The sequence below is a fragment of the Alosa sapidissima genome, chromosome 18 (genome assembly GCF_018492685.1).
Source record: "Alosa sapidissima isolate fAloSap1 chromosome 18, fAloSap1.pri, whole genome shotgun sequence".
Classification (NCBI taxonomy): Eukaryota; Metazoa; Chordata; class Actinopteri; order Clupeiformes; family Clupeidae; genus Alosa; species Alosa sapidissima.
This window is the reverse complement of record NC_055974.1, coordinates 16347734-16368392: the sequence shown is the minus strand read 5'-3', so window position 1 is coordinate 16368392 and position 20659 is coordinate 16347734. Positions and strand designations below refer to the sequence as shown.

Here is a 20659-nt window from a genome sequence, read left to right as displayed (position 1 = left end):
GTTACAAATTAAAATGTTCACAACGGGAAAATACGCACTCTTAAAAGGAAATTCCCCAGTTCAGAATCAGTTTTAAGCTGTGCCCTAAGACATAATCACATGTATACTTATGGTCCTAGACTGCATTTTTTAACCCTTAAAGGTGCGATTTGTAGGATTGTTACCGAACGTTCTGTTGGCCAAATCAAAACACTGGTGAATCTTAAGACTACCAGACGCGAGCCTCTTCTAGGTTGCCAGATCTAATGAAGACTTAGCTAACGTTAGTTGACCTGCAGCTGCTTTAACGTTTCTCCAACCATGACCCAGCTACACATTACGGAAACAGTGAAAACAAAAAATACCTCTCTAACCAACGTAACATATTTAGCTGAAGTTAGCAATGCAGATGAAGTTTAGCATAGGCTACCTGTTGTGGAGAAATATGGCCAGCTCTGCGTCAGACTTGATATTCTTCGTTTGACGAAGACGTCACCATCTCAGGAAGCTCCTCTGATGTCCACTTAATTTGTTTCTTGTTTTAATTTTGGAAATTTGCCTGCCTCTCGTAGGCGTTCATGACTACAACTGACAGCTGTTGACAGTTGGCCTTTGCTAATTTGGCAACCCAAATAGGAGGACGCGCTAGCCCATTATTAATACGCTATTCTAGAATGAATCGTTCAAAACATAAACGAAAATTCCAAGAGATTCCGCCCCGTAACTGATTTTTTTTCATGGGTTTTACGGGGTTTCACGGGTTAGAGTAATGTTGTCAAATAAGCCATTACTTCAATTCATCGTGTTTCCTCACTCTCTGACAACATATGGTGATCATTTTTGGAATGGTTACAGTTTATTTTCCATTATTTCCTACATACTGGACCTTTAAAGGTGTGGGTTTTTGAACATTCTAATATAAGATTCCGTTCCGCAACAATTGAAGGTTCTAAAATTCTATGCTGAATTCAATTAACCCAGATATTCTTTAAAACGTTAATTTTCCAACATTCCCGTCACACCGGTCTTAAAGCATCCACAAGCTTGTGTCTGCATGTGTTTGAGTTTATGGCATGGGAACGCATGGCATGTCACAGCGAACAAATTGTCAGGTACAGCATGGTTTCCTGGTTGGAAGGCTTGAAAGGTTATCCAGTAGTTCAGTTCAGGAGAAACAGGAGAGGGAGAAAAACAACAGTCGGAGTTCTTAATAATTCAAAGCAGCTCAGAAGCTGTCTGCTCACCTGGGCTGAGCTAGCTGCCAGAGTGTTTGGTGAGTGTGACGCCAACCATACTAGCCACATTCTCAAGCTGCTGATGTAAAGGAGTGGAAACAAAATGAATTGGTAGAGTGTGTGTGTGTTCGTGTGTGTGTGTGTGTGTGTGTGTGCGCCTGTGTGTTCATGAATGTCTTGTTCAGCTTTTTCTACTCTCATTCCTTGGTGTACTTCTCTCCTCCCTGAACTCTCCCTGCACTCTTTTGTAGCTGCTGCTCTTTTCCCGAGCATAGCTGAGTGATTAGGGGGTGGATGGGCGAGAGCATGTGAGTTTATGGAGCTTGCGTCTTGATAAAACCCTGGGCTCTTTTCAGTACTCCCTCTCACCCTCCCATATTATTGTGTGTATGTGTCCGTGAAAGGATTAAGATATATTAAGATTTATTTTTTCCTGGGCACATTTTTTAACCCAGATATCCATTTTTCTACGGTTCTTCTCTCAAACACTCTCTCTCTCTCACTCACTCCCACTCTTGCACTCACTCACTCACATACTCTCTCTACCATACACACACACACACACACACACACACACACACACACACACACACACACACACACACATCTCAGGTTCTCTCTCTTTCTCTCTCTCTCACACGTGCGCACACACACACACACATACACACACACACACACAAACACACACACACGCCACATTTGGGCCAGACTGACAGGCCGTGTGTTTCTGTGTGCAGCAGGAGGTACTGTACCAGTACCCTGTGTCTGAGGCGTCCACTCAACTGAAGGGAGTGAGGGGCATCTTCCTTACTCTCTGTGACATGCTGGAGAATGTCACCGGGGGACAGATCATCAGGTGACCACACACACACACACACACACACACAACAATTCATTTGTAAATACACACATTGGCATTACAGTAATAAGGCTCTTTCTGTAAGGGGCCTTTACCACTAAGCATGTTGAGGCCCTTCTTCAAACCCTCATCTGCTGCCACTGTGTCTTCATGAAGCCCCAGTTACCCCCTATTTCCCCAGTTACCCCCTATTTCCCTAGTTACCCCCTATTTCCCCAGTTACCCCCTATTTCCCCAGTTACCCCCTATTTCTTCCTGTTTTGCTTCCTCTCCTTTCATGCGTTTTCTACGTCTCCCTCCCTCCCTCTCTGTCCCGATGTTTCATCTCCAGCTCCTCTCTCCTCCTGAAGAGGCAGCTGGTTCATGTGGGCTACTGGAAGGAGGGGGACAACCTGCTGGTCATCGGCCTGCCCGCAGACAGGTACACATGCACAGTTAACTGTATTTAGTCTGATGAATCACAGGTGGTGGGAGGCTGATTGCAAATTGCATTGCAAATGAGTGCTGTATAGCTTGAGTAACTGGTATGTAATGGCACTTTAAATGATGTTGTACCTGTGGCAATGACAATAAAGACCTATTCTATTCTATTCTGTTCTATTCTTGTATTCGTCTATTATATGTGTGTGTGTTTTTGCTGCAGAGTGCCATTGATCTACCTGCAGTCAGTGGTGGAGGGAGTGGTGCGCACACTCAGGGTCATGTACGGATCTTTGGACAGGTGAAACACACACACACACACACACACACACACACACACACTACTCAATGTTTGGTCTGAAGTGTTTTTAGCTGCAACATTATTGAGATGTACAGTGGTCAGCATCAACACTCACTGTTCTATCCATGTAACATTACCCCACCTCTTTCATTCTAAATCTCTCTCTGTCCCATCCTCTATATTTACCTCTCCTTTATCTGTCTCTCTTTCTCTCTCTCTGTCTGTTTGTCTGTTTCTCTCTCTTTCTCTCTCTCTATCTCTCTTTCTCTATCTCTCTCTGTCTGGTTGTCTTTCTCTCTCTCTCTCTCTCTCTCTCTCTCTCTCTTTCTCTCTCTGTCTGTCTCTGTCTCTCTCTCTCTGCCTGTTTGTCTGTCTCTCTCTATCTTTCTCTGTCTGGTTGTCTGTTTCTCTCTCTCTCTGTCTGTCTGTCTGCCTGTCTCTCTCTCTGTCTGCCTCTCTCTCGCTCTCTCTCTGTCTGTCTGTCTGTCTGCCTCTCTCTCTCTTTCTCTCTGTCTCTGTCTGTCTCTCTCTCTCTTCCTGCCTGTTTGTCTGTCTCTCTCTCTATCTCTCTCTGTCTGGTTGTCTGTTTCTCTCTCTCTGTCTGTCTGCCTGTCTGTCTGTCTCTCTCTCTCTATCTGTCTGTCTGTCTGTCTCATGCTGGCCCATCTGGTTGCTGACTGCTCCAGTGCGTTCTGTGAGGAGGACAACTCTCCGCGGCTGGACCACTTCTTCTGCCTCTTCTTCCAGCAGCTCATCCAGCCGTCCCGTTTGATTGACAGCCCCACGACCCCTGACGTCTCGGGGACCCTCTTCCTGGACGGCCTGCCTGCCGTGCGCTGGCTCACTCTTCCCCCAGAGATCAAGGCAGGTGGAGTGTGTGGGCGTCTCTGGGGTTCTCTGGGAAAGTTTAATTCAGTTTGAGAAGAATGAAAAATGTTGACCGGTCTAATTGTAAAGGTGAAAAGCACATAAAAGGTCTACCAAAAACACCTGATTCAAGATGGTTGATCATGGGATGGTTGATGGTTGATCATTGTGATTGATTTCCCACTGCGCAAAGACACATCCAAACAACGTCTTTTCAATGTTGTTTTGCATGTCCAATTTTGGTCCCCTGAAGGTGCAGACTGTTGTCCACATGATGTCCAAAAAAGTTACCTAGTCTGACGTTCAAATGTTGAACTGCATATTGACGTCCAAGTGGGGTCATGGTTAGACGTCCAAATAGTGGACCTAGTTTGCACGCCGTGTAGACGTCCAGAATTGGTCTTGGACCACGGACGCAATATAGACATGATCTACACGTCCATCAGACGTCTAATGTTTAGTGGGTTTGGGACTGATTTTGGTATTTATCATGGGAGTGATCATAGGATTGACTTTGGGTTTGGTGTTTTTGTCTGTTGTAGGTGGAGGTAGACACAGTGCTGTCAGACTTTGAGGCGGCTGATTTTGGAGACATGGTAAGGGGATGTTAAGATCTGAGATCATGGGCAACTGCACTCAGTCTATGTTACACCGGAGTCTATGTTAGTGGTATGTGAATATCTTCCCTGGACTCAAAAAAATGCTTAACTGTATCACCCTGGTCTCTCATCCCTGTACACTTTTTTATTTCTTCCTCTCATCTCGTTCTCTCTCTCCTTTGCTCTCCGTCTTTCTCCGTCTTCCGTCACACAGTCAGAGGACTTCTATGGCATGAGACGTCTCTATGTCACCCTGGGCTCCTGTCTCTTCTACAAGGTTAGCCAGCCATGTCAGACACACAACACCCCCGACACCTCACACACTGTTCACACGATACGCACACACACACAAACACTTCATACACACTTTTGTGGAGGGCACCTGTCATCTATGTTATTCACACTTGCCCAGTGTTTGTGTGTGTGACTACTCTTGCCATTGCAAGTTTACCTCAAAGTTTTTTTATGAAACAGAGGCCTTGCGTAATCCTGTCTTCATAGAGTACTAGAATCTGTCTTTGAGAAGGAAGTTTTTGCTTATAATATCAAATGTGTGCAGTACATTTGATGAATATCGTTATGAGTAAATTTAGCATGTTGTATGTATGTGTGTATAGGTTATGGGTAATAGGGATGTAATCAGTAGATTGGTATCTAAGGATACAGGGATGCAATTTGTTACATTACATTACATTACATTACATTTAGCAGACACTTCTTGACCGAAGTGACTTACATATGTCAGCTATATTACAAGGGATCACATTGTCCCCGGAGCAACTTGGGGTTAAGTGCCTTGCTCAAGGGCACAGCGGTGGAAGCCGGGAATTGAACCGACAACTTTCAGGCTACTGCACGCTAGCCCAGCTCCTTAACCACTACACTACCACCGCCCCGGTTATTTGTAGATAAGTATGTACGTGTACTAACTAGTGTATCAGCAGCACCGTGTATTAACCGCAGTGTCCAATAGCCCAGTGGATCAGAATCAGATCGTGCTTTAATCATGAAGAGGAAGGACAAAAAGAAATGCATTCCCATGTATAACCCGCCCCCATGTATTAACCTCACACTGCATAAAATTACTGATATCTTATCAAGTGTTATAATCTTATATTAAGATAAAACAAATCTAGTTAGTATTGTTTTTAGTATAAAGATACTTACCTTGAGCTTTCTTGTAAGATTATTTGACTTAAAATAAGTCAAAATCTTCTTAAATTAAGACTTAAATTGTCTTAAATCTTCAATCTTATCTTAAATTAAGATAAAATCACTTACTCCACTGGCAGATAAATTTACTTGTTTTTATGTCTTAATTTAAGACGATTTTGACATATTTTGAGTCAAATAAGCTTAAGTGACAAAACAAAACAATACTAATTAGATTTTTTTTATCTTAATATAAGATTATAACACTTGATAAGATATCATTTTTTGCACAAACCCTAGACAATTTCAGTTCCTACACAGTGCATGGCTGAAGAAAGTTTGCAAACTTAATGTAAATTTGGAATGTAATGGAAATGATGGAAATCTGTGGACGAGTAAGTGACCTGTGCTGTCCGCCTGCAGGGCTACCTGATAGCGAACCACCTGCCGAAGGAGGACCTGCGTGACGTGTGCCTCTACTGCCAGCACTACAGCCTGCTGCCACTGGCCGCCGAGCAGCGCGTGGGTCAGCTGGTCATCTGGAGGGAAGTGTTCCCCCAGCGCCGAGCCCTGCACTCCCCACCGCTGGGCTACGCAGAACCCCTCGGACGATACTTCCTGCTCATCGTGGGCCTGGTGAGAGAGAGAGAATGTGTGTGTGTGTGTGTGTGTTTGTGTGTGTGTGTGTGTGTGTGTGTGTGTGTGTGTGTATGTATCTGTGTTTTCCCTGCAGGGAGCCCTGTACTCCCCACCACTGCACTACACTGAGCCCCAAGGACGATACTTCCCGCGTCTGTGTGTGTGTGTGTGCCAGCTTGTGGTGTGTAGGATGATGTTTGTCCAGAGACACACCCTGCCCAGCCCACCACTAGGCTATGCCGAACCACAGGGTTGTTACTCCCTGTTCATTAGGGGGGTGTGTGAGTGAGTGTGTGTATGTGCGTGTGGGTGTGCATGCATGCGTGTGAGTGAGTGTGTAGATGAAGATGTTTCCCTAGAGATGCACCCTACACAGCCCACCGCTGACCTGTTCACACTTGTAAGCTTGTAGTGTGTGTGTGTGTGTGTGTGTGTGTGTGTGTGTGTGTGCGCGTGCTTATTTGATGTGTTATGTTAGTGTGGGTGGCCTGCTGGTGAAACACACCCTTCTCTGGTCCAAGTCTGTGTGTGTTCATGTGTATGAGAGAGAAGAGAGTGCGCTCCTCCATTCCTGCTAGCCCGGCTCAGAAGACGCCTTCCTAGCAGCAGAGCTTAAGATGAGCTGAAATGAAACCGAACAGAAATCTGTACAAGAGTATGATTGGAACAGAAGAGAAAGTACTGCAAGTGTTTGTTTGACAGGGAACATAACATTGATAGGAACAGGAACGTCTGTTCTAGCCTTTGTAATTCTCTGACCCTATGTGTCAGCATTCAGCCCTGGAATGTTTTACAATGTTCCTGTGTTTTATCGGGTCTGCACACACATCCTTGATTATAGTAATCATGTCTGTATGTGCCTGGCTGTCTGGGCTCTACATCATCGCTGGGTGAGGGTTGAAGGTCAGGTGTGTGTGTGTGTGTGTGTGTGTGTGTCCAGGTCCAGTGAGTGTGTACTTAAGAACACACACACATCCTTGGCTGCCTGCTGGCCTTTAATAAAACAGTATGATAGCAGCTTGTCTCAGCATGTGGGTCAGAATGTGTTGAGTGTGTGTGTTGGATTCAAGCCATATGCTGGGTCCATATATCCATTGTGTGTGTGAGTGTGTGTGTGTGAGTGCTTTACAGTTGGTTATGTTGTGTGTTGCATCGAATAGTTTTGTATGGCGACGACTGTGTTTGCATTGATCAGAAATGACAGATGTCTATGGGCATGATTACTTTTCTCTGTGTGTGAGTGTGTTTGCGGGTCTGTGTTTTGTGTTTTGATGAATTACAGTGATTGCACTGTTCCTGCTGTGGTGATGTATGGTACCCAGGCCTCACTGTGTGTGTGTGTGTGTGTGTGTGTGTGTGTGTGTGTGTGTGTGTGTGTGTGCGCCGAGCCTTCCTCCTGCTGTTGTTACTGAGAGAACTTGGCACATTCCACTCAGATTAAAGCTCAGATTTTGCTGCACATTCACTCCTCTCTCATCCCTCTCTTCTCTACCTCTTCATTCACTCCTCTCTCATCCCTCTCTTCTCCACCTCTTCATTCACTCCTCTCTCATCCCTCTCTTCTCCACCTCTTCATTTGTCTGCCGCTCATCCCGTTTCTCACCATCCCACCTTCCTCTGTTTATTTAAGAATTCACACATTCTCTCATTATCTCTCTCCTCTCTCTGTTTCTCACTTCTCCATCTCTCCATCTTACTCTCTCTCTCTCTCTCTCAGAGGCATCTGATGCAGTGTGCACTTCTCCATCTCTCCATCTCTCTCTCTCTCTCTCAGAGGCATCTGATGCAGTGTGCACTTCTCCATCTCTCTCCATCCCTCTCTCTCTCTCTCTCTCTCTCAGAGGCATCTGATGCAGTGTGTGTTGCTGGAGGCGGGTGGCTGTGCGTCGGCCGTGGAGGGCGCGGTGGGTCCGGACTGCGTGTACGTGGACCAGGTCAAGGCCACGCTGCTGCAGCTGGAGGGCCTAGAGGCCGGCATGGAGGAGCGCCTCAACGCCCCGCCCGCCCCCTGCCTCTCCTGCGCCGATTGGTTCCTGCCCTCGGGGGCGGGGTTGGCGGGAGGGCAGGGTCAAGGTCAAACCGCCAGGGACCGCCTCCCGTCCATCAGCCGATTGGCCAACGCCCTGAGGCCCCTCCCCCCGCGCGCCCGCAGGCCGAGCCCCCAGCGGAGCCTGTCGGACAGCGGCAGCGAGGGTGGGCACGTGGACGTGGGCGGCGCCGCGATGCCTCCCAGCCCCGGCTCCACGCCAGACTCGGCCCGCAAGACGCCGCCGGCCACCTCTGCGTCCGCGTTCGTCCGGCGGGACTCGCTTGGCTCGGGTGGATCAGATGGGAGCGGTGGCAGTGGGAGCCTCTTCAGGGTGAGTTTCTCATGCCAGCGCTACCCATCCATGGGAATAGATAGAATGCCATCACTTCCTATTTGTGGGAATAGATAGAATGCCATGGCTTCCTATTTGTGGCAATAGATTGGGGAAGCCGTGGCCCACTGGTTAGCACTCTAGACTTGTAACCGGAGGGTTGCCGGTTTGAGCCCCGACCAGTGGGCCGCAGCTGAAGTGCCCTTGAGCAAGGCATCTAACCCCTCACTGCTCTCCGAGCGCCGCCGTTAAAGCAGGCAGCTCACTGCGCCGGTATTAGTGTGTGCTTCACCTCACTGTGTGTTCACTGTGTGCTGTTTGTGTTTCACTAATTCACCGATTGGGTTAAATGCAGAGACCAAATTTCCCTCACGGGATCAAAAAAGTATATATACTTATATATACTTAGATAGAATGCCATGGCTTCCCATTTGTGGGAATAGATAGAATGCCATGGCTTCCTATTTGTGGGAATAGATAGAATGCCATGGCTTCCCATTTGTGGGAATAGATAGAATGCCATGGCTTCCTATTTGTGGGAATAGATAGAATGCCACCAAAGATTCTTTGGTTTAGTTGTTAATCAACCGTCACTGATGCCACTGCTTCCCATGTGTGGGAATAGATAGAACGCCACAGCATCACATTTCACACTGTACATGTCAAGTCAAGTCACTTTATTTGTAAAGCACATAAAGCAACAGGAGTTGCTGGTGGTAACCTGCCAGAAATGCTGTTGATGTGAACCTTCTGCCCTGTGTTCTGCACTGTTTAGTTTAGTTGTTGAAAGATCCACCAGAATGTTGTTAATGACAGAATCAAACCTATAGATAGACCCCAAGACCATTTACATAATATGGCAAACTAAATACATCTAAACATTTCTAAAACCATGGCAGACCAGCATTCCAGGGTTCCTAACCACTCCAAACGGACTCTTTCCTTGTTCCCTAGCCAACCGATTATTCAGTCAGCCAAATATACTGTATCAGTTCAGCACCACAACACCCCTTGATGATGGCGCAGTAGCACAGACAGCTTTAGTGGAGCATGCAGGTGTTGGAACATCCACGTTGGGTTTCCAACACCCTCCATAAATACAGGACCCCCCCCCCCCCCCCCACACACACACACACACACACACACACACACACACACACACACACACAAAACCCTGAAACCATCACTCAACATCTGTCCTGTATACTGAACTCAACATCTGCCCTGTATACTGAACTCAACATCTGCCCTGTATACTGAACAGATGGGAGGCCACACGTGTGGTAGTGAGAGGGGGGGGCGCGATGTGCGGTGCTCTCTGACGGCGTCCGGCCTGGTCCAGGTATCCGTGTAAATGGAGGCCTCTGTAAGGGGTCAGTCCAGGAACCTGAGATCCAGAGGTGGGAGATTTACGTGCCTCTAACGTGGTATGATGTCATCTCGGTGTAGAGTGTAACAAAGTGAAGACCCTGGTCTCTAGTCCCTCAGCTCGTCAATCTGGACACTCACTCTTACTTGGACACAGCTGGTGCGCAGCCTCTCACATACCTGAGCTGGCATATGTGTCTACTCGGGTGAATGATCGTACGCGTCTACTCACGTGAAAAATGATATGGTTGAGATTATGGCGAAAGTGAATAAATATCTACATTATAAATGATAAGAATCATTGGGATACATCATTACCCCATATGCAGACAGGCAATGTTTTACTTCGTTGAACCTTACCTTAACTTACCTTTAACTGAGGTTATTCTAAGTAGCTGTCATTTGTGTATGTGTACATTTGTTTGTGAATGTGTGTCAATTGATATGTGTTTGACTTTTTTATGTGTGTGTGCGTGTGCGTGCGTGCATACATGTGTGTGTGTGTGTGTGTGTGTGTGTGTGTGTGTGTGTGCGTGTGCGTGCGTGCATACATGTGTGTGTGTGTGTGTGTGTGTGTGTGTGGATGTATAGACCCCCAAACTGAAGCACCCAAACCCCTTCTACCTGGGTTCACTGAGGAAGAGCCTGACTGAGAGAGAGACAGAGGAAATGAACAGCACACTGAAGTAAGTGACACCCTATCCCTCCCAGACAGGACTAATCAAGAACCGGATCCATCTAAAATCTCCTCACTGGAACGGTTTGATGTTCCACAGTGGTGCCACAAAAAGCTTCCCAACAAGTACTGATATCCGTACTTGTTTCCTTAAAATGGGATTTCAGGTTTAGCTTCACTTTAGAAGTATTCTCCATCGGCTCCACAAAGAGCCAAACAATGGCCGCTCTACCAACTCATTCCGTATGCAGCTGAATACCCTTCTAGGAAATACACAAACCACAAACCACTCAATCACTCCTTCTTGTCCTCTCATTCACTCCTTCTTTTTCTCTCAATTATTCCTTCTTTTCCTCATTCACTCGTTCTTTTCCTGTCAATCACTCCTTTTCTTTTCAATCACTCCTTCTTTCCCTCTCAATCACTCCTTCTTTCCCCTACTCAAGCTGCCAACGTTTATGTCAGTTCCTCTGCACTCCTTCACTCATAGTAGTCAGCAAGCCCATTGCATTATCTAGCCCACGCCACACGCTCCACACATGTGCATGAGAGACATGGAAACTGCTGTAGCTGCACACGGGAGCGACGGCTTCCATTCCCAGACGGAGCCCCACTGGGGCGGGGGGGGGGGGGCGGGGGGGGGAACGTGATAGGCCGGTGACGTGATGATGATGCTCCCCACCGGCACTGTAGCACCGCGCCGCACCGCGCCGCGCTGCGTCTAGTCCTCGGGTAACCTGTCTGCTTCTCATAAAGGCGTTTGTTTCTCAGCACAATTTACGAACCGTTCACGGAGCTGAAAATAGGCCCAGCGCTCATATATACCGTTTCCTGGAGGGCTTTTCTCTCCTGGTCTCTGCAGTGGACCGTGAAGCTCGTGAGCATTATGTAAATTAGGAGTCTGTGATGCGTGTCGGCTGCTGTGTATTTAACTCGTCTGTTTCTCTCGTGTCAAATTAGTTACTGCTGTCAATCACATATAATTGCATGAGTGTAGTACGTCAGTGAGAGGATTTTTCCCCTCCGTTTGTTTGAATGCATCTCATCGCATATTCTATCCATTAATTTCTTGCTGCATACACTCTCTCTCTTTCACTCTTTTCTGTCTCTCACTCTCTTCCTACCCTAATGTTCTCTCTCTCATCCTGTCTGCATCATACTATCCTTCGGCCTGCTGTTCCTGTGTTCCTTCCACACTTCTTCCTACGGCTCCATGTTCTCTCTCTCTTCTCTCCATATTTTTCCTCCCTCTAGCTTTCTCCAAAGCTCCACTTCAACCCTCTCTGCGTTTTTCTTCTCAGGCTCAGTGGGGTTCAGGCTCTGGGCTCTGTCAAGTGCCATGAGATCATTTCATAAATAAAGTGTGTTGTTGTAAATAAAATGAAATTGGATTAAAATTGAAAATCTCTATTCTCCTCTCTCCCTCCCTCCTTCTCTCTCTCTCCCTCCTTCTCTCCCTCTCTCTCTGTCTCGCTGTCCCTCGCAGGCTGACGTCGGGTCTGGAGAACACCCTGTTCCACTACGTGCTGATGGAGAGTGTGCAGGGCGTGTTCATCGCCCCGACGCACCGCGACATGGCCCAGCTCAGCGGCACCATCCACCCGCAGCTCATACGCAACTTCCACCACTGCTGCCTGTCCATCAGGGCAGCCTTCCAGCAGAGCCTCCCGCCCAGGGTCAGTGGGTGTGTGTGTGTGTGTGTGTGTGTGTGTGTGTGTGTGTGTGTATATATGTGCGTGTCTACAGTAGGTGTGTGTGTGTGTGTCTACTGTAGGTGTGTGTGTGTGTGTGTGCGCATGTGTGTAAACCACAAGTTCCACCACTGCTGCGTGTCCATCAGGGCATCCTTCCAGCAGCGCCTCCCACTCAGTCAGCGTATGTGTGTGTGTGTGTGTGTGTGTGTGTGTGTGTGTGTGTGTGTGTGTGTGTGTGTGTGTGTGTGTGTGTGTGTGTGTGTGTGTGTGTTTGTGTGTGTATTCCACAACTTCCACCACTAGTGCTGCCTCTCCATTAGAGCAGCCTTCCAACAGGGCCTGCCACCCAGGGTGTGTGTGTGTGTGTGTGTGTGTGTGTGTGTGTGTGTCTGTGTGTTTTTGTGTGTGTGTGTTTGTGTGCATATTCCACAACTAGTACTGCCTCTCCATTAGAGCAGCCTTCCAACAGGGCCTGCCACCCAGGGTGTGTGTGTGTGTGTTGCGCAACTTCCACCTCTACTGCCTCTCCAACAGAGCAGCCTTCCAGTAGAGCCTGACGCCTAGGGTATTTGTGTGTGTGTGTGTGTGTGTGTGTGTGTGTGTGTGTGTGTGTGTGTGTGTGTTTGTGTGTGTGTGTGTGTGTGTGTGTGTGTGCTTATGCTGATTGTTCATCACTGCAAGTTATCGACTGTGCTTGTCATGCTTGTCTTGTGATAGTTGTGTGTATTTGTTTGTTTGTGTGTGTGTGTGTGTGCAGAGCACGTGTGAACTTCCTCCAACAGAGCACTCTGCCCAGGGTGTGTGTGTGTGTGTGTGTGTGTATCTACAGACCTAAGGCATTTCTCTTTAAGCAACAACAGATTATTTTCTTTGTACATATCTGTTCCCTGTGTGTTGAATACCATGGCCTCAGCTTTACTCTCTGTGGATGTGGGAGTGGGTGTGGACATGTGTGTGTACCCACTAAAGTCCTGGTATGGGTTGCATATCCTGAGAGAGGAAAAAAGAGAGACACAGAGAGGGCTACGGAGAAAGAGATGGTCAAAGAGAGATGTGGTGTGGGTGTGGATGCCTGCATGCATTTGTAAGGAAGAAAGTGCTATTTGTTTCCAGGAGAAACCTGGTGATGTGATGGATGTTATGTCTCTGTTTTCATTATAAGCCACTGGGTGTGTGTTTTCATTCTGGAGATTGATGGTTTTATTTGGCCTATTTGATGGTGTGTGTGTGTCTGTGTGTGTGTGCAGGAGAGGCGGGACATGTCGCGGCAGCATGGTGGTTTGGGCCCAGTGAAGGAGCATGGGGTTCTGTTCCAGTGTAAACCTGAAAACTGGACCGACCAAAAGAAACCAGCACCCACCATGACATACTGGGTCATTGGGTAGGTTTGTGTGTGTGTGGGTGTGTTCATTTGTGTCTCCTGGTATTATCCAAGTATTAAAGTGAAGCAATCTTCAGATTTATTTTAGGCAATGTAGACTTTACTGAAGTAAGTGTGTGTGTGTGTGTGTGTCTGTGTGATTGTGTTTTCCAGGCGAATGCTTCTTGAACCCATCCCTCAGGAGTTCTATGTGTGTTTCCATGATTCTGTACCGGAGGTTCCCGTGGAGATGGCCTTCAGACTATCCTTTGGCCTTGCCTTATGATTCTTCCTCACACACACACACACACACACACATACACACACACTCTCCCTTCCTCATGTATGGCCATGTGAGTCTAAGATCTGATTGGACAGAAGATTGATGCCTCACATACCCTCCACATGATCTCTGAGCAGGATCGACACTTTGAATGCAGAACCTTGGACTTCAGCCAACCTCTACATGTGATGCAGGACATCTCCTGTCATGGGTCTAGCTAATGGTGCTATGCCCTGGGTCAGAGTATGGTTTTGGACGTTGTGTTCAACCATTAATTAGTTCTCAGGATCCACTCTTATGGCCTGTCCACACAGCCAACGATAACTATTACGATATAACTATAAAATCTACAGTTTTAAGTATCCTTCTAATAACAATTATAACACAATGACATGAATTACTATATTGTTGGGCGTCACTATCAGAGTGATTTTGTGAATGATAGAAATGTTGACAGCAACAGACAGAATCCATCCGTGGATGATCATATCATTATAGTTAGTTAACGTTAACAGTGTGGAAGGACCTTTGAGTAAGCAGAAAAAGACTCATGCATCCATTCGACTGATGCTCAGGCCTTGAGATTAAGGGTGGGAATCGCAGAGTAACTCACGAATCAATACTGTTACGATACTTTGCCCACGATAACGATAATATCACAATTCAGCAATGCTAAATACATTGCAAAAGATTAATCTATGATACATCATGATATCTGACGAAAAAAGCTGGAATTATGTATAAACACATTTGGTTGCTTTCACATCCACATAAGGAATAAGTAGACTCTTGACCTATGGTAATAAGGTTAATTGACGTCTTAGGTTAAGACACAGTTGTATGGGGGAGTTGCGGCGTCCGTACCATACCAAATGGTACCAAGTGCCCATGGGGTCCTCTCCCGATCCCACCCTGCCCTTCTCTCCCACTCACCTCCTGTCCTTCTTCACTGTCCTATCTGACTAAGGCAAACATCACAAAGAAATACACTTTAAAAAGACACAGTTTTAAATCATGTGAAGTAATAAGTTGATGTGATTGCGTTTGTCCAGGATGCCTATCCAGGAGGGAGGTAAACATTATGAAATAATAATAAAATAATAATAATAATAATAATAAAAATAATCCAGGGTCTGGAAATCTGTCTGCTAATCCTGGTTATGTTTACATTTGGCAATGTGTGCTTTCTGGCACTGCAATCAGGGCATCTTCTTGTTACTGTTTTGTTAGCAGGTAACTGTTTTCTGTCATGTACTAGGTCAGTAGAGTTTGTGTGGTACCAATAGGACAGTGTAGTTAGACGTTACATACAGATTTTTCATGGGAAAAGCAAGTGTTCAGAGAGATTGAAAAACCACTAAACCCTTTTTCTGCCACTATGCTGAAATGGCTGCTACAAGTCATTTTGAATCATGTGGGTTGACCCCCCCTCCCTCAGAATTGTGCTCCTTTGTTGTGGATGTAACATGTAACATTATTTTCAGTATGTGAGTCTGAAACAGAAAAAAAGCTTGTGTGTACCAGTACAAAAGCTTATTACAAATGTTTTTCATGGGATTATAGCCAAGTGCAGACATATGTAGCCTGTCAGGTTCAACAGTATGTTGATCCCCTTTTCACACCAAAAAAACATTCAACTGCACACAACATTCCATTCAATCAAGGATGAGGAAGTATACCCTGTCATTATACCAACTGCTTTGCCATTGGGCATTTTGGTACAATTTAATCAGTGCCTCAACAGACAGAGACTGGTGGCCAGCGACACACTGGCATTTCAGTTGCCTTTTGTGGAGTAGAACTCCAATATTATGTTTCAAAGGGACTTGAGATTTTTTTTATACTGTATTTAAGATAAATATTTTTTATGAACTGTCAGAAATTGGGAAATTAAAAAAAGCTAAATGTTCTAATTTCTTATCTGTTAATAAATAAACAAAAACACGTTTGTGGTTTCTTGCAACAGCCACACCACACACAACCATTGAGTATAGCCATAGCATTCAGGTGGAGCAAAACAACGACTACATCAGTAAAACAATGAGCACAACACTCATTTCTCTAGAATATATTGTTACATGATTCCACAGTTGGAAAACAAAAGACAAAAAGATGTCACACAAGTACCATTGAAATGTCTACAAATTAACTTTTACTACACATTTGGCTGCTTGAGAAGAAAGTTGACATTGTTCACATTTTATTTATTTTCTAGCAGTGGGTTTTAGTCAGGAAGGACTACACATCATGAGGCCACACTTCATGAGGTTTTATTCCCATGTGAATAATTTGACTACTAACCAGTGATGACATGCTACTTGTAGCTGCGTTGTATTTCTGGCTTCATGGTCTTTGGGCCCCCAAAACACATGGTGTTAGTAAGAATGTAGTAAGTAGCTGATAGCATAGGTCACAATTTCATATGTGGAGTTGACCAATTTCAGGTTAACAACAGGGGCAAAAGAATGAAAAGACGATACTTACAAAAACAGGTTCTTTATTTCACTCTTTTTACAAAAATAATCTTATTTTTTTTTTACTTATCTCTTGAGATTTCTTTCCAAAATCTCCCACTGCATCTCGATACAGAAAATAAATATGTGGTTTGCCTACCTGGTTAAATGCCAAAACAACAAATGAATTACATCTCATACATAATTGTATTGCCAGGATAACAATTAAGAAAAAAAAAACATGGCCAAAAATGCCATAGCACAGCGATAAATAAGTTCTGGGATTTGCACTCTAGTTCAGAGTACAGGTACAGACATATATAGCAGACTCTCTGTCTGCACACACAGACACACACACACACACGGGACGATGACGTCACCAGGACAACAATGTACTTCTGGGGTAATGTGAATACACACACTCTTAATCATTTCATCCATATTCTGCCTGTTACACACACACACACACACACGGGACGATGACGTCACCAGGACAACAATGTACTTCTGGGGTAATGTGAATACACACACTCTTAACCATTTCATCTCAACACACCTGCACTCACACACACACAAACGTATTAGGTCACTTGCATTAGTTGCAAATTGACACACGCTTGCTCACACACACAGACACTTCAACTCACACACTCCGATTATCACATGCGTTCTAAGCCACCATCTGTGGCATCTGGATCTGCAGGTTCCTCTTGTAACACTCGAGGCTGCACAGCGGCACGCCCGTCTTGGAGCACGCGTACCTCTTGGGGTTCGGACACCCGTCCACCCCGCAGCTCGGCCTCGGCGGTGGCGCCGGTCGCGGAGGCGCACGCTCGGGCGCCGGCACGCCCACGGGGAACGAGATGCTGGCGCCGTGGGTGGCCGAGCTGCGGTAGCACACGGTGGGCACCTGAGCGTGGACATGGTGCTTGCCGCGGCGTTCCCTGTCGCAACGGACGCCGCTGCGCACCTTGGCCTTGTTGCTGGTCTTGGTCAGACGCTCGATGGTCTGGTTCTTGCTCTCTTCGGCCTTGCGGGCGGCCTGCAGGCGGCGCTGGCGAGCACGCTCCTCGCGTTTGCGCAGCATCTCCGCCGTGGGCTCCTTCACCTGCAGGCCAATGGGCAGCTCCAGCAAGGGCTGGCTCTGCTGCTTGTGCAGGAGCGCTTTCTGAATGGGCCACACACATAAACATTATATACACATATGAAGACTAAGCAATATTACAAAGACAACTGCTTGAGTGTGGATACACAAACAATACTGTATGTTTACATTTGATGGACATTCCACTATGTCTGAATTGTACACGCTCAGTGATGCATGACAAACACTAAACATAAATAAAGACAAAACCTGGCACTGCTGTGAATAGAACAATATTTTCCTAAGGGATTAGCAGTGTGCAAAATGTTGATTATAATGTTCGGTAACAAAGCAAGACTGGAGAAAAAGTTGTTTAGAATCTAAGTGGGAACATCTACCTCAGTATGACGGGCACCTACCTGTCGGGTGGTGAGCAGTGACTCGTCGATCTCCTTCTTGAGCTCTCCGTTGTCATCCAGCTCCCCTTTTTCCAGAGCCTCCAGCCAGCGCTCCTCCTCGTCCACGGGCCCGAGCAGGGAGCTCGAGTCCAGCTCGCCCAGAGACGAGGGCTCCAGGTTACTGTCCTCATCTGGGGATGAGGAGACGACAAAGGATTAATAATAATAAAAAAATAAATATTGTGTTCTTTGTAAAAAAAAAAAAAAAAAAAAAAAGAGTCAATGTTAAAATGAACATTGAGGGTTAGGAGACAAGGTACACAGAGTGCACGACTCACTGTCATATTCTACACACACATAAACATGCATAGTCAGTCAAAGGCACACACACCTAACCAGGCTCTGTACTGCTCAATGGGGACTCCCTCTGAGGGTTCATCATCGTCGTCTTCGTCGTCGTCATCATCATCATCATCATCATCGTCGTCACCATCATCAACAATCATCAGAGGAGAAGGAGAACGAGGGGCTTCCGATACCACACTGAATGTTGGCACACTGACCAGATCAAAACACATTCACGCACACACAAATACATTACAAATTATGAAATCAATCATGGCCAATATCTAGATAGACAGAACTGGACAGTGGACACACATACAGTATATGTATGTACCCATAGTAGCAGGGTTCTAAATTAACACCCGCCAACCCTCCAAATGCGGTGGGTGTTAATAAAAACTTACTAGCTAGTTTGGCCGGTGATGCATGAGGCATTACATGCATGATACATAAGGCTCTGTTCTCAGTCATATATCCCGAGAGAGAGCTCATAGACCAGTTGCACATTTTGATTTTGTTATCATGTAGGGAAGCTAATTAAACATGATGTCAGGAATGCGTCAATAGAATGTATTCCGTTTTTATGTGTCGGATGGTGGGGGTACGCGAGCCGAGTCAGGTGGTGGTATGCGGGGGGAAAAGTTTGGGAACCGCTGCTCTACACAGATTATCATTAGAGGTATTTTTTATAATGTTGTTTATGGTGTTCTCCACCCACAGTGTCTGCAGACATGGCTGACGTTTAGGGCGGCTTTCCCTAGCTCACCTTTTAGTGCCCAGCGTTTGCCCTCCCAGCTTAATCTTCAGCTTGAGTTGTGGGGGTTTGATGATTATGGGCAGACCAGAGTCCGATTCGTCGGGTGAGTAGCTCTCCTCGCGGTGATGCTTCTTCTTATGCTTCTTGTGCTTCTTGTGCTTCTTCCGATGGGCATTATAGACCCCTACCTCATCCCGGTCTCCTGTGGGGGGGGGCAGTCAAAAAAAAAGTCACATTCACAAGACTTAATTTGTAACAAAAGAACTGTTCAAGATACTGCTTTGTTTCATCATTATGCTCAAGGTTGTCTGGCAGATCAAGGAATTGCAAACAGGTTTGGGTCGGTGAATACAAAACCTGGCCAAAGCCCAGCAGCAGTGCAATCAGAGTGTATGTGGTCAAAAAACTTAACCATTTTGTGGTAAGTACACAAACCCTTTTCAGTTTTCCGTTTCAAGCTAGTCATTGTTGGTTTACAGGATCCACACAGAGGAAGATACATTTGTGTATGACGTAAATACACAGTAATCTCGTAAATAAGTTCCAGAACAAGAATATGCTGTAGCAAATATACAATTTGCATCAATAACACAACATAATTGTAAATGAAGACCGTAGAATTTCTTGTTGTTATACACAACCACTGGCTTATTTATCCATCACTCGTCTGAAGCTTGTGCCAGATAAACCAACTGCATTTAACATCCACAAGTACACTTACCTATAAGGTACCGTGGATGGATCATCATGTCCTTCCTCTTCCCCATTAGCAGCTGTGGGTAAAAGTTAAGTTAGGCCTTAATTACAGCACATCGTAGTGATTGAGGAAAGGAACACGGAGGCAAACTGATCGATTGGACCCAGCTGTGTGCCATTCACTAGCTAGCTACCTAGCCAGCCAGCCCCGTGTCTCCATTTCATCCTAATGATACCTATCTAGCCCTAATTTCAAAGGATTCATTGTATTGTAAATGATTACACAGTGACTGGCAAGCTGGCGATAACTTGTCAACGAGTAATATTTCTGGCGAAATTGTAGAATATTGGTATGACCGTCACATATTACTCAGCTAGCAGCTAGCAACGACATGTCTGATAGCAAACGTAACTCCAACATCACCATTAACGTTAACTTACTGCTATGTCACATTTGTAGTAAGATCATGACATCATACCTGTCACACTTCAAAAGTTCATATGGTGTTCCAAAAATCAATACAGTACCTCTGGTCATTTACAACTGTTGTACGTGTGTGGCAAAATCGTGAAGCGCTAACTACTATTAGCTAGTGCCATAGGCTAGTGCCCAGCAGCAGCCAGGATTGTTGTGGAAATGATGTAAATATTATGCTGTCGCAAGGAATTCTGGGAAATTGTGTCATTTCAGGAGTAGTAGTTCACTGCAATTACTTAACTAACACTACACTACCCAGTGGCAATACTATTGCAGTTGGTAGCTGGTAATCTAGCGAAGAAGATACGCAAGGTCAGTGTATGCGGAATGGACATTATTGTCTTTCAGTTGCCAGCGATATTTTAATACTAATTTGCAACTTACAGACCCAAAGTTTCAGAATTTACCGGAGTTTCACCCGCTGAAATATTAGACCTAAACTGAATGAATTGGCTGTTCACCGCTTGCTCCAATTGTTGTCTTCACGTTTAGTTGCACAAGTTCCTGTATGCACTCAACTAAACCTGTTAACACGTGTTTGTGTGTCTGAAAGAACCAAAAGATCGCATTTGTCGTCGCAGGTCTACTATAATCAAGTCAGTTGCACGTTTGAGACATTGCACCTGATTGAGACCTGTTGAAAATCTTGCCCACAA

The 20659-nt window shown here is 45.8% G+C and overlaps 3 protein-coding genes across 13 annotated transcripts in view; 2 read left to right on the top strand and 1 right to left on the bottom strand.

The window, feature by feature from the left end:
- Positions 1-15686, top strand: part of intu (inturned planar cell polarity protein) — a 28593-nt gene extending 12907 nt beyond the window's left edge. For 3 of the 4 annotated variants that reach the window (XM_042069182.1, XM_042069181.1, XM_042069179.1), the window contains exons 5-16: positions 1952-2070; positions 2405-2494; positions 2717-2794; positions 3481-3658; positions 4204-4257; positions 4475-4537; positions 5836-6048; positions 7893-8411; positions 10371-10465; positions 11942-12131; positions 13397-13530; positions 13684-15686. In XM_042069182.1, coding sequence (XP_041925116.1) covers positions 1952-2070; positions 2405-2494; positions 2717-2794; positions 3481-3658; positions 4204-4257; positions 4475-4537; positions 5836-6048; positions 7893-8411; positions 10371-10465; positions 11942-12131; positions 13397-13530; positions 13684-13795 — 1845 coding nt within the window. In that variant the 3' untranslated portion in view covers positions 13796-15686. The remainder of the gene's footprint in view (positions 1-1951; positions 2071-2404; positions 2495-2716; positions 2795-3480; positions 3659-4203; positions 4258-4474; positions 4538-5835; positions 6049-7892; positions 8412-10370; positions 10466-11941; positions 12132-13396; positions 13531-13683) is intronic. The other variant, XM_042069180.1, reaches the window with a different exon arrangement.
- The window catches only part of ino80b (INO80 complex subunit B), a 19755-nt gene continuing 898 nt past the window's right edge, over positions 1803-20659 (bottom strand). The window contains exons 1-7 of one of the 5 annotated variants that reach the window (XR_006024778.1): positions 20005-20153; positions 19551-19602; positions 18839-19031; positions 18119-18285; positions 17749-17918; positions 16812-17413; positions 1803-1821 (exon numbers count right to left, since the gene is read on the bottom strand). Coding sequence is in view for 4 of the 5 variants with exons in the window: in XM_042069297.1 (XP_041925231.1) it covers positions 16916-17413; positions 17749-17918; positions 18119-18285; positions 18839-19031; positions 19551-19596 (1074 nt within the window). In the remaining variant the exon portion in view is untranslated. Of the gene's footprint in view, positions 1822-16272; positions 17414-17748; positions 17919-18118; positions 18286-18838; positions 19032-19550; positions 19603-20004; positions 20154-20659 lie in introns of those variants that run through there. The other 4 variants (XM_042069297.1, XM_042069300.1, XM_042069298.1 and 1 more) reach the window with 4 other exon arrangements.
- The window catches only part of aadat (aminoadipate aminotransferase), a 23951-nt gene continuing 13827 nt past the window's right edge, over positions 10536-20659 (top strand). For 2 of the 4 annotated variants that reach the window (XR_006024773.1, XM_042069273.1), the window contains exon 1: positions 20233-20315. The gene's annotated coding sequence lies outside the window, so the exon portion shown is untranslated. Of the gene's footprint in view, positions 10540-19060; positions 19251-20232; positions 20316-20659 lie in introns of those variants that run through there. The other 2 variants (XM_042069275.1, XM_042069274.1) reach the window with 2 other exon arrangements.